The 13632-nt window shown below is 41.1% G+C and overlaps 1 protein-coding gene across 2 annotated transcripts in view; it reads right to left on the minus strand.

Moving 5' to 3' along the window:
* Nup93 (nucleoporin 93) overlaps positions 1-13632 on the minus strand; it is a 110232-nt gene that overhangs the window by 70555 nt on the left and 26045 nt on the right. For both annotated transcript variants that reach the window (XM_052727053.1, XM_052727052.1), the window contains exon 3: positions 11882-11999. In XM_052727053.1, coding sequence (XP_052583013.1) covers positions 11882-11999 — 118 coding nt within the window. The remainder of the gene's footprint in view (positions 1-11881; positions 12000-13632) is intronic.

A 13632-nucleotide genomic window follows, 5' to 3' on the forward strand; every position in this document is an offset into this window, starting at 1 on the left:
CCAGCACCATTTCTGCCTACATGCCACCATGCTCCCTACCATGATGACACGGACTAAACCTCTGAACTGGAAGCCAGTCCCAATTAAATGTTTTCCTTTATAAGAGTTGCTATGGTCATGGTGCCCTTTCATAGCAACAGAACACTCACTAAGACAGTATAGTTCATCATGGCAGAGAAGATAGGGCAGCAGAAGCTTGAAATAGCTGATCCTATTTCATCACAATCAGAAAACAGAGAGAGATAAATGTGCACATGTGGGAATGCTCCTGCCCACAATCAAGACAGATCTTCACACATTCATTGACATGATCAAGATAATCCCTCACAGGCATGCCCAGAGGCCCATTTCCCAAGTGTCTTGATCCTGTCGAGATGACAATTAACATTAACCATCATAATTTCTAAAAAAAGATGAGTGAGGCCAACATCATTGGACCACCTCAAGTACTACAGTGAAAAATAAATGAGTAATGGGCAAAACCCACTGAAAAGTATTACACAGATAGCAGGACTGTTCTGATATACCACTAATAGGTCACATAAAATTCCTGGCTGGTTTCTTCCCCCCAAATTTTCCAAACTAGGGTAAAGGCACAGATTTTCAGAATAGCATTCCAAATGGTCTGAGGAGGGTAATAAAATGCCTCAATGATTGTTCATGGAATCTGTGTCTTTGTCCCTTTTCACATAACAGAATGCTTCTTGATTAAAGAACAAAATAAAACACCACATATCGTTTTACAGGTACTTAGTAATTTGAGTAGTAATAGCCATTTCAGGCCATCTCTAATGTATGCTTCATGTACTAATTCCTCACTTTATTTAAAAATACACCAGTTTTTCTTTTTCTTTCTTTCTTTTTCTTTTTTAAAGGCTGGGCCTCATACAGCCCAGTCGGGCCTCAACTTCCGTATGCAGCAAAGGATGATCTTGAACTTCTGATCCTCTTACCTCCACCTCTTGAGTGCTGGGATTATAGATGTGCCCCACCACATCCAGTTGTGGTACTGAGGATCAAACCCAGCACCTCACGTATGCAAGGGGAACATTCTACTGACTTAGTCATATCCCCAGCCTTCTTTGTCATTTCAAATAGAGGATTTTCCACAGCCCTAATATCTGGTATCTTGTCCAAATAAACACTTTAAAAATAGTGGCTGTTCCAACAACTTTATGAGGTAGCATGTCAGTCAAGACAGTGTGCTATGAAGCCATTTCCCAGGTTAGTTTTGAATTAAGTAGGCCTTCCCACCTGGGAAAGGAGAGTCAATGAGAAATTGCCTAGATTATGATGGTCTGTGGGCATGTCTGGGAGAATTACCTTGACTGCATTAATTGATTTGGAAAAAACCATGCCCACTGTTGGTGGCAATATTTCCTAAGGAAGGGAATTTCATGGTATTTAAGAATGGAGAAAGCATGCTGAGCATTAGCATACATGCATCAATTCTCTGCTCTCTGGTCTTGATTATGGATGTAATGTGACAAGTTCTCCCAAGCTCCTGCTGATTTAAATTCCCTGCCAGGATGGTCTGTAACCTGGAATTGTTAGCCAAATAAACTAACTAACTAACTAACTAACTAACTCTCTCTCTCTCTCTTTCTCTCTCTCTTTTGTCAGAGAATTTGATCACAGTGTTTAACTGTGAACACTCCGTGTGCATTGGCCACTACCCTTTCCAGTTCCCTGTTTAATGTTCTTTTCATGATTCAGTGGTGTTAGTTTGTATTTACTGTAAGGGCCAGTTAGTCCCGAGAATGATGACATGCATGATTTCAGGCATTAATGTTCTGCTGAATGTGAACTCCTTTCTCCTAGAAGTGAATAATCTTGCTGTAGATATATTTTTCCTATATTCTAGAATACATGCAAAGTTGAGAGCTTTGTCTATATCTTTAAAATTCAAACACACGTAATACCCTTAGGCAGCCAAATCGTATTATATGATACAAGATTTCAACATTCCGGCACACTGCCAGAGCTTAATGGCCAGCTAGACACAAAGTAAGGAAATGGGTCTGCATTAAATCTACAAATAAGTCAACAATCAATAATCCAGCATTACAGTAAAAATGACGTGCCCTTTAAATTGCTTCTAGCATCATCCTAACTCTAGCTCAGCTTCAGAAACAAAACAACGATGATCAAACAAGAAGCTGTACACAACCTATTCTGCACAAGTGCAAAATTTGTCGTTTTGAACTAAAAGCTGCTTTTGGTTTACACACAAGTCTTACCATACAACTACAGAGTAGCAATCTAATAATAGGCTGTGCTTTGCACAGTGAATTAAACTGACAGCTCAGCAAGCAGAAAACAAGAGCAAGGAGGCAGCAGCAGCACCTGGAGCATAACTGGATGAGCAGGTTTGGTCCTCCTGGAAAACTCTCTATGCAAACCCAGCAGGGCTTTGCATCAAGGTTTGGTTGCCAGTTTTTTACTCAATCAACATTATTTTATGATTAAGCTTCTTAAAAAAAAAATGAGCAAGACCTACTACATCCTTTCAAAAGCTGGCACATCTGACCTGAGAAGATGGCTCAGTGGGTAACAATGCTTGCTGTGCAAGCTTGAGGACCTGAGTTCAAATCCCCAACACCCACACAAAAATCTGGGTTTGGCCATGCACACACCTGTAAGCTAGCCCCCGCTCTCCCACTGTTAGGACAAAGACAGGTGGGTCTCTGGGGATTACTGGCCAACACCCTTGCCCCAGTTCAGTGAGACCGGCCTCAAGGGAGTAAGGCTGAGAGTAATAGAGGACATCTAATGTCCTCTGGCTCCATGCATGCATAGATGTGCGTGCCTATATACACATACAATTTCAATTAAAAAAGGAAAATAAGATGGTATATCTTTCTCAAAATATTTATGGCAGTAAATACAGATGGTTTATTAAGAAAGGAACAACAGTCCTGAGAATGGAGATAGGTTAGTGAGCAGAAAAAGACTTAAAACACTTCAACTGCACACTCCACTACCTTTCCTCCTTTAAACACACCTTGAAAGTCTACTCCTTTAATTATCTTAGTCTATACATGAAATTCAAAATCTAGGGGGCTAAGACCACAGTACAGTCAACAGACTGGAGTTAAAATCGAGTCTCTGAGGGTTTTAGGTTCCAATCTGGAGAAGGGAGTTGGCAGCAAACGTCCATCTGCCTCAGTGGGTGGGTGGGAAGATCAGGGGGAAAAGCCCAGAAAGTGCTGGCATGTGGACATAATAAATGATCAATAAGCCTCAGCTTTGCTACTCTGACATTAGCCACAGTAAAACAACACAGGAATTTAAACTTGCCTTTGACCTGCACTTTCCTGTACAGGGAGGAGGGCAAGAGAGAGGCAGGCAGAACTATCACATTCCTCCTAACACAAGCAAATGAATATTCCTCTGCAAATGGCTTACTCCTAGTCTGTAGAAGGTGAGTGCAAACCCTGAGACTAGAGGCTGGAGGACCAGCTCAGCAGTTGGGAGCACTGGCTACTCTTGCAGAGGACATGGGTTTGGTTCCCAACACATGGCAGTTCACAACTGTCTATAACTCCTGTTCCAGAGAAGTCCATACCCTCTTTTGGCCTCCACAGGCACCAGGCACACATGTGGTGCACAGACATATACCAAGAAAAACACTCATACACATAAAAGTAAATAAACCGGGCTGGAGAGACGGCTCAGTGGTTAAGAGCACTGACTGTTCTTCCAGAGGTCCCGAGTTCAATTCCCAGCAACCACAAGGTGGCTCGCAACCATCTGTAATGAGATCTGGCGCCCTCTTCTGGCCTGCAGGTATACATGCAGGCAGAATATGTATATATAATAAATAGCTAAATCTTTAAAAAAAGAAAAAGAAAAAGAAGTAAATAAACCAGGAATACAGTTAGAAACTTTTATAGCAACCTAACAGCAATTTTATCCCTACTCAACCTAATTGTTAAAAGCAGAGCTTGTATTTTAATATCTTTTTTTTCTAATAATTCATTTTTATTGTATTTTATAAAAGTATCAGCTGAGTGTGGTGGTACACACCTTTAATTCCAGCACTTGGGAGGTAGAAACAGTTAAATCTGGATGAGTTCAAGGGTAGTCTGGTCTACACAGAGTTCCAGATCAGCCGGGGCTACATAATGAGACCCTGTCTCAAAACAAACAAATAAACAAATAATCAAGTTTCTAAATTTGAGATAAATCAGGAGTGGGAGGATCATCTGGCTTGAGAAGCATTGATTAAATAAAAAGCACCTTTGAATTACTAATGGCTACCATATCTCTTCAACACTAAGACATCTAGGACAGCTTGGGGTCTCATCATAGAACCAAATGTCATTATAAATGCTCATAAACCTTCAAGGTTCACCAGGCCCTGCTCATTCAGAGGCCAGCCCTGCTGTGACAGCTTGACATACACTGAGTATGGGAGTGTCTAACAGAGGAGAGAACGCTCAGAGAATAGCACAGCCATGTACTCTGGTTCCTTGAGGAAATTAAGTATATCATAAACTCGTAAATTAAGTAGCTCATAAACATATGGTGGTCTGCCTTCTTTAAGATAGCAACAGCATTTTTAAAAGCAATAAGAGGAAAGCATCTCTCATATCCTCTTGCTCATGCCATTCCAAGAAATAAACCAAATAAACCCACTTAAGAGTCTGTTGACCTGAAACCCCCCACCCCTTGTTTTAGAAATTAAACCAACAGTCCAGCCCTGGCTGTAATATATTTAGGAGACAAGGGCTCTTTCTGCAACATGTCTTGGCAGCTGCTGCCGTGCTTTAAGTGCCTCAGGGTTCTGAAAAGCACCAGCAGGCTTCTGCTGACGGCACCTCAGTTTCACAACCACAGAATGTCCTCTAGGATAACTAAAGTGGCTCATGGGCCTGTGCCGGTCCTGTGACAGCTGCAGGCCACGTCTGTCAAAATGAAGGGCCATGTTTGGCATGACTGAAGCAACCTGCCCCTAAACAAGGCTGAGCGTCTGCACACCTTAAGCCCAAGATGGAAGCTGGGCATCTGTGAAGCAGAAACATGCTTTAATCAGCAGCAGCACACCTGGTTCTGGAGCCAGAGGACACTGCGCTTCCACTCAGCCTCATCTCACCAAACAAACAAGGAAAAGCCTCTGCAGCCAGAGCTCCTCTCCACTCTTCACACGGTAGGCAGGTGGGGGAACTAGTGACCTAGGCCCCAAGTTTTCTAATTTTAGTGGCAGACTTTCCAACTGCCGTCGACCAAACAAAGGTACCTCATCAGGCTACAACCTGAAAAGCTCTGAATCAAACATTCCCAAATGGAAATAAGATGGATCACAGAGCACAGTAGTAGCAGACCAGAGTGGTACACAGGGTCAAGGGCTGCCATCTGAAAAGTGCTGCCAATGCCTGACAAGGCTTTAATTCAAATCACATCCACTCCAGTGTCAAACAGTTGAGAAGATAAAAGGACATGCCCATTTCTGATTTCGGAACCAAGCCATTTAAAGATGCTAGGCTGAAGATGACAACTTGTGTTGCCCAGCTCCAGAGAGCAGGTGCATCAAGGGCTGTCGGCAGGTTAAGGGGGCTAATGAAGGAGGAAGGGAGGCTTCAGTGCCAGTTCAAAGGCACAGCCTGGCCAATATCTGCCCTGCTCTATTCAGATGTTAGATAAGTATTTTAGCTGTGGGCTTGTTCCAAAATATTCTAGCAGAGCTATTCCAACTTCTTTCTTCTTTAAGGTGGTAATTGATATTCTCCTGCTCACTACAGGATATAAGAAAGCCCTGTGAAGACAAAACAGCTTGCCATTTCCTGCTTGCTCAGAATACATTCAGCAGCCATTTGCTTGCCTGTTCTGAAAGCCTAGCATTCAGAGGCTAGTGTGAATGGATAAATAAAAGAACTGAAATTTTATATCCCTGGCTTACAGAAAAGCAGTTTTCACATTTTCTACAAACCCAGTTTGACTTCAAAGGTTACAGTCTTTAATTCCATTCACCAAATAATGTAATTGTACTCTGCCACCAAACCACAATGCCTGCCTTTTCTCTGATCACAAGCAGGCAGAAAAACGTAATCATTTCAGTTCTCACCATGGTAGTATTAGTATTCTTAACTATAAAAACAAAACAGGATGCACAATAGCCTGTCTCTGTGAAGACAATTTTTACAAGTTTTGCCAACTGCGAGACAGACACTGGGTCAAGGTTCAGTGTCAAGGACAGCAACGATGTTTGAACAGTGTGAGCGTGGAAGCCACTATGTTCACACAGGGAACAAGGCCTAGCCTAACTTCTGTCCCTGAAGCAGAGCTGGGCATAGAGAGATGTACACTTTGTTAAACGCAGCTCAGATGCCGTGCCCACATCTTGGCCTAAAATGTACCTGGTATTCCAGAAAAGGATTTCTCTCCAACTAATAGACCCAGATACTGCTCACTTAGACTCATCTGTTAGTGGGCCTAAAAGCAGTAACTACAGGCTACATCAGGACCAGGAAAGGCAGCTGTTTCAAGCTAGGAAAAGACAAGGTTCAAATGTCCAGTAAAGTCCTCTACAGGGCTGGGAGGGTAGCTCAGTGGTTAAAAGCACTGGTTGCTCTTGCAGAGGACCAGTGTTCAGTTCCCAGCACCCACATGGCAGCTCACAACCATCCTTAACTCCTGTTCCAAGGGATCTGATGCCCTCTTCTGGCTCTGTGTACATGGTGCACAAACATACATACAGGCAAAATATTCATACACATAACATTTTTTAAACCTCCTTAAACAACCTTAAAAGAAAGGTTACCATAACTTCCCATAGATTCCTTATAGTTGGGAGAAATATAGTAAAAAAAGATTAATAAACACAAATGCTTAACTAAAAACTTCCAACTACAGAGTACATGAAATAGCTTTATGTTTTCCTATTACGTGGAAATGTGTAGAGAATAAAAAGTCCTATTTCTTCAGTCCACAGTCCATCAATTCAAAGTTTCCAATCACTTAGTTCACTTTAGATCACCATTTGGTGCAGAGAAACCTGCTCAAGCATATGAAGCATAGAAGAGCAAGACAGAAGTTATGTGTTTGCCTACTCAAACCATCTCTCAGGATTGCAGAACAAATGGTCAGCATGCAAATGGATGTAAACCTTATGAATGAACCTCATCTGTCTGTAAGCTTCCTACCAAGCTCTGCTAGACCTTCGCTTCTAGATACAGATGAAAAGCAAAGAAACTCATTTCTTTAAAAACAGTTCTAGAACCAGGTGTGGTGGAACACGCTTTAAACCCAGCACTGGGAGGCAGAGGGTGACTTGTTTTAATAGTAAGCTCCAGGCTAGCCGAAGTTATACAGTGAGACTCTTGTAAAAAAAAAAAAAACAAGAGTCCTAGAGCCTGGCATACTGGATCACAACTTAGTCCCAGTAAGCAGAGGAAGGAAGATCTTAAGGCCAGCCTGGTGCACAGAGCAAGTCTGTATCTAAAAACAATACCAACCACATACTCACACAAATAAAATAAAAGCAGTGCAGTAGCCCCAGTATTGAGATCTGGTTTGCCCACTCCAACTGTACTTGCCCTCAACTAATTCAGACTAGAAGACGTTTCCAGCTGTTCTTCTTTTACAGAATTAATATTTACCCAGTAATGTTCCCAAAGAGTTGCTACTCATCATGCCAATCATTCTGGCAAATCCAACACTATCTTCAGCAAACTGCACAGGATTTCTGCAACCTGTTCCAAACACACAATTAGTGAGCACCACAGCTTCTTTTCCTCTTTCATTTTTTATATAGCTGTGTTTAAATGATACTGTCTCTTTCTCAAGATAGAAAATCAAAAGACAAACTGAAAATAACAATTTGGATGATAAGGGGTTACAGCATTGATTTTTTAAACTCACAAAGACATTCAGTTTCTCTTCTTACTGTTTAAAAAATAAACTGAGTGGTCTGAGCATACTCTACATTTCCAAGAACAGAAAAAGAAGAAAAACAGTGAATATTTTATCATAAATACAGTGTGGTAAGCAAATGGCTTAACAAGCATCTCAACACCAATGCTGTACATGTGACATATCAGCTTTCCTGACTTAATTTTCTCATGATAATGTATCCTTTACTCAATACTTGCTTCCCCTTTACTCTTATAAAACATAATCTGCTGCTAATTAAGGCAGATTATGAAGTTGGAGGCCAGCATGGGCTACACAGTAGTACCAGGAGACCAAAGGCTACATTGCTTCTTTACCCTATGAAGTAAAGAAGTGGAGAGAGCTTTCTGGTCTTATGCGTTATAAGCAGCAGACTGTTTGTAACTGAAAAGGTCTGGACTGACATTTTTCTAACACATTATATTGTTTGGTGACCTGTTTGGATAGAACTCGTGGCACTGAACTCGGGAATCGAGATGTGTGTGGTCAGCCTAACTTCCTAAAAGCCCCAAAAGAAAACTGAGGATGCTAAGTGCCCACTCCAGTACTCTCCATGGAGTTCAGCTGAAGATGTTTCATGATTTTGAGTGAAAGATTGAACATTTCTGGGTTTGGGGATTTAGCTCAGTGGTAGAGTGCTTGCCTAGCAAGTGCAAGGCCCTGGGTTCGGTCCTCAGATCAAAAGAAAAAAAAAAAAAGATTGAACATTTCTGACACTATAAGCATACTGGGTTGAAGAATGTTCCCAGAAAGAAATGTTCAAAACTTAACCCTGAGAACTTGTAAACATAATCTTCCTTGTAAATGTGACTAAGTTAAGGATCTCGAGATGAAATCGTCCAATGAATGCACCTGCCTTTCCTTTTTACAACAGTGCTTTAAGATGGATCATGTGAACTGACATGGTCATTTCACTCTGAACACCAGGAAGAACCTATAAAGGCAGAGTGGGAGAATGAGATGCTGCCACAAACCAAGAAAGGAGAAACCACCAAAACCTGGAGGAGGGCTTCTCCCCTAGAGCTCTGGACGGGTGCTAACATTTGATTTCAAATTTCAGAACTCAAAAATGTAAAAGAATAAATTCCCATTGTCCTTGGGCACCTATTAATATTAGTTTCTGGTAATTAGGTGCAATTATTGAAATGTTGATTTAATGCCATTTAGAAATATTACAGCTTTAACACTGAGAAATGTAGCTCCCATTTGTATGGCCTGAACAGGCTATCTCTGCACAGCCTTACTGAAATATACATGCAATGTAGTGAAAAGCCCACAATACAACTATGTGAAACCAACGTAAATTACTGTTCTTATATGATCCACGAGATCTGTTCAGATCATGGTGAAGACATGCAATCTGTCCCTTTTTTTTGGGGGGGGGGTCAAGACTGAAGAGCAAGTGGATCTCTGTAAACCTCGTGCCCATGTACTACAAAGTCACTTTGATTAGTCCAGTATAGTCAATTCAGCAGTTATATCCTAGTACATTATTACTCTTACACAAATCTGTATAGGCCTTCTTTGATTGTTTCCAAAAAGTAAAATCAATAAACATTTTCAAAAATTCTATTAAGTATCATTCATATGTATATTTAAGTGGTTTCGAAGATATATTTCCGTTGCTGGCCACAGCAACTTTTTAAAAATGTATTCTCAATGCATGCCAGCACCATTGATTAGGACAAACAAAACAGCAGAAACAAAACCCATATTAATTTCAAGCTCCATTAGAAACAGAAGGAAATAGAAAGAGACAGTATGCACATGGAAACATGCCTTCTGAGCTTATAAGACAGCAAACAACAAGCAGTGAGGTCCTGACCAGCATCTGTCAGAGACTGTGCCAGCCCTTCCTTTCGCGACAGTGCAATCAGGATCTTAGAAACACACTCGACAGTTCTACTCTAATACTTGGCCTTCGGGGTTATGATATAGTATATTTTTGTCTAAAAAAAAATTCACCATTTTAAATACAAAAGTTCATATATCAATACAAAAGTCAATCAAGCAGGATGTAGTAACTCACACTTGTAATTCTATCAGGTGTATGATATGTGAATGGAAAACAGACCACCAGCTTGACTTCTAAACCAAGCAACTGAGGATGTCCAGTTTAACTCCTATCCACAACCAAAGCAGACCAGAAGAAAAAGAGAAAGGAGAACCACTCAACACTAATAGTGGCACTACATTAATCAGGATCCAACACGATACTGCTGGACTTACATCAAATGTGAGCACAAATCAGTGGTTCTCAACCTTCCTAATGCTGCAACTCTTTAATACAGTTCCTCATGTTGTGGTGACCCCCAACCATAAAATTACTATCACTGCTACTTTATAAATGTAATTTTGCTACTGTTATGAATTGTAATGTATACATCTAATATGTGACCCCTGTGAAAGGGACAGTTGACATCCCCACCCCCAAAGAGGTTGGAACAACCCACAGGTTGAGATCAACTGAGCCACATTATCGTAATTAAAACCATCAATTTACTGTGGGCAAACACACTGGAACATACACATAATGGTCTTGGAGTAATTATTTCGCATTTTAAAGCTATTATGGTAAAGTCCAAATAAGAGGGGAAATTCTAAAAACTAAAGCTACTTTAGTTTTAAAGTTCAAAGATTTCCCTACACAAGACTAAAACTCACAGCAATAATCATTCCAAATTAAGAAATTCTGATGTGACTGAGCATACATTGCTAGGAAACCATCTAATGGGTGCTAAAGGAGGATGTTCTTACATTAAGCAAATGGTTAGAAGAGATAATAACTCTTAACCCTACAGCCAGAACCAGTTCCCAAAATATATGTTGATTATTCATAGTATTTGAGTTCTGTCCCATTCACATCATGTCATCAATGTTAAAAGCATTATCATAGAACTCTAGCAGTTGCACTTGAGATTAGGTAATGTTTGTTATAAAAGCAAAATAAAATAAAAACCTCTGTGTTTTCCTATTTTGGGAACATATCAATAATGGAAGAAATCATGAATATCAGTTATTTCTAGTCTGCTCTCAAAAGTACAGGTTTTCAAATTAGATTAAATTCAGAAATGTAGTTATCAGATGAACTATCAGAGGTCTTCAACGAGTTTAGGGATACACTATTAAGCCCAGCTCATAGAGCACACAATTACCACCCATTTCTTCCTGGACCTGCCTTTGTGGCACCTGAATTCTTTTTATTTCAAAGGAAATCAAGGTCAGCGGTGGCCCAGTCCCCACTACTCAGGAGTGGGGGATCATGATCACTTGAGGCCAGACCATACAAGAGTGTGTCCCATCGAGCAAACAAACAAAAACAGGACCAGGTAAACCAACGAAAACAGCAGGGCACTGCATGGCAAGGTCCGGCCCAGCACTCCATGCTGTGCTTTCATTCCTACACCAAACAAACCATGAGGTTTCTCCTTAACAAGTTTACAGCAGTTTCTGATTAGATTAAAACAGCAATCAGCAGTAGTGGCATGTCGGGCTCAATGAGATTGGGGTGCTCTATTAGGCCATTTCCTGGTATCACTAATGCAGCCAAATACTTCCTGGAAATCACTGAGTTGATTTCAGTAAATAGCACTTTAAGTTCCAATACAAGCAAGATGCAAAAAGAAATGTGAACAAATAGTAAAGTTATCTGAGATCCAGCAGAGCAAGCAAGAGAAACCTAACGACTCCTGTCTCTGTGCCTTGGATTAAGCCCAAGTCAGGAAGTGAAATCTGTTCTCAGAACCAGAATTTATCTAAAAAGTACAGGTTGGAATTGCTTTCTTAAATTTAGCCACAATGAGCACTCTGAAAACAACCCAACGGTCCCCCTCTGTATCTCCAAACCTGAGTCTCCTGTTCTTTTAGTAGCTGGGTAAGAAGAAAATTAATGAAGGAAGTGGCAGTCTTAACTCAATTGGTGAAGAAAGGGCCAAGCCTACAGCCTGGGTACATGCTCCAGGCTGCACCTGCAGCTGGCAGCTCTTACCTGAATGTCTGTGTCCTTCACAGGCTCAAGAGGTTCAAAAGTAGTTGCTGCACTCAGACTCTCCAATCTCTGGGAGATGTGGGATATGTCAAGTCCCCGTGACCCGAGAAGGACTGATCTATATGGGGATGTAGGGCAGGAAGAAAAAGAGGGAAAGTAGTATTAGGTGTGTAATACATGCCATAAAATACTAGAGTTGTTTTCATTCAAAACTTCCTATCTTGGAGTAGAGGAAGAGACCAGAGCAAATGGTAGAGCACCTGACTGGAACACTTCCATCTTCTGGCCGGGTGCTTCTGTGTGCCTGATTTCTTACCTGCCCACAAAGTTCTACAGACTGAAACAGCAGACACACACTGCATTTGGGAGTAAGATATCCAAGTTTTGGTAATGACTGAATTAGAGGGAGCACCTCATTACAGAAGGGAACAATACCAACACCATAGTCAGCTCCAAACACTTTCAGGAACATCTTGAGGTAGATTAATTATTCACTCCTGTTTTGGAGATGGGAAGCTAAGGCATAAAAAGATTAACCAACTTGTCCAAAGTTAGAGAGGGATTACTCGGATATGGTGGACACAGGTAATCCATCCTAGATCTAGAATACAAACTCTTCACCACCACTCCACGTTTAACAGCTTCTGAAAACAAAGCCTCAAAGGGCATTTTAACCCAGGAGTACCCTGGTCCAAACGTTAAACTGTCCAGGGCAGCAAATAGCTTGCTCAGGGGTAGTCAAAACAATCAAAGGCTAGTTCTGCATGGCTTGTCTTCAAAATGCAGGTACCATGCCACTACACCTTCAAATTCCCTCTCTGCTCAGCCAGGAATACAGCAGGCTGTTTTCTGAACAATAAAAGCTTCTGAAGAAAAATGGGAATATAGTCAACTTCATTTCTGCTCTCTAGGCAACAAAACAATGAACAAATTTAAAATATAAAATGAATAAATAGATAGTCTAGTATGAAACTGTACATCAGTTAGAAAGGCTAAATCAGCCGGAGGGTGGTGGTGCACGCCTTTCAACCCAGCACTCGGGAGACAGAGCCAGGAGGATCTCTGTGAGTTCGAGGCCAGCCTGGACTACCAAGTGAGTTCCAGGAAAGGCGCAAAGCTACACAGAGAAACCCTGTCTCGAAAAACCAAAAAAAAAAAAAAAAAAAAAAAAAAAAAGAAAGGCTAAATCAGACTATAAACTCAAGGCTAGTCTGGACTATAAAGAGCCCTTCTCTCAAAAATCAAAACAAGAAACATATCTTGACCAGTATCTAAAGCTCTTTGAAAGAAAGAGACTTGGGCAAGTTAGGTCAGCTTTTCTGTTGAGATTTATTTTTATTTTTATTCACTGATGTGTGCACGAATGCCATGTGTACATCAGTGCCCATGAAGGTCATTGGATCTACTGGAGCTGGGTGCTGGGAAACAAACTCAGGTCCTCTAGAGGGGCAAGCAGTGCTTTTAACCTCTCAGCCATCTCTCCAGCCTGCTGTGGAATAATCTTTCTATACACCGTGAATATGTATTGCTCTCATTGTTAATAAAAAGCTGATTGGCTGATAGCTAGGCAGGAAGAGATTGGATGAGACAGCCTGACACAGAGAAAATGCTGGGAGGAAGAAAGGTGGAGTCAGAGGAGTCGCCAGCAGATGCAGGGAGAAGCAAGATGGGCAAGCCGTACTGAAAAAAGGTACCGAGCCATGTGGTAAAGCATAGATAAGAAATATGGGTTAATTTAAATATGGGTAAGA

This window comes from Peromyscus californicus, unplaced genomic scaffold (assembly GCF_007827085.1).
Source record: "Peromyscus californicus insignis strain IS unplaced genomic scaffold, ASM782708v3 Scaffold_8__1_contigs__length_139910024, whole genome shotgun sequence".
NCBI lineage: Eukaryota > Metazoa > Chordata > Mammalia > Rodentia > Cricetidae > Peromyscus > Peromyscus californicus.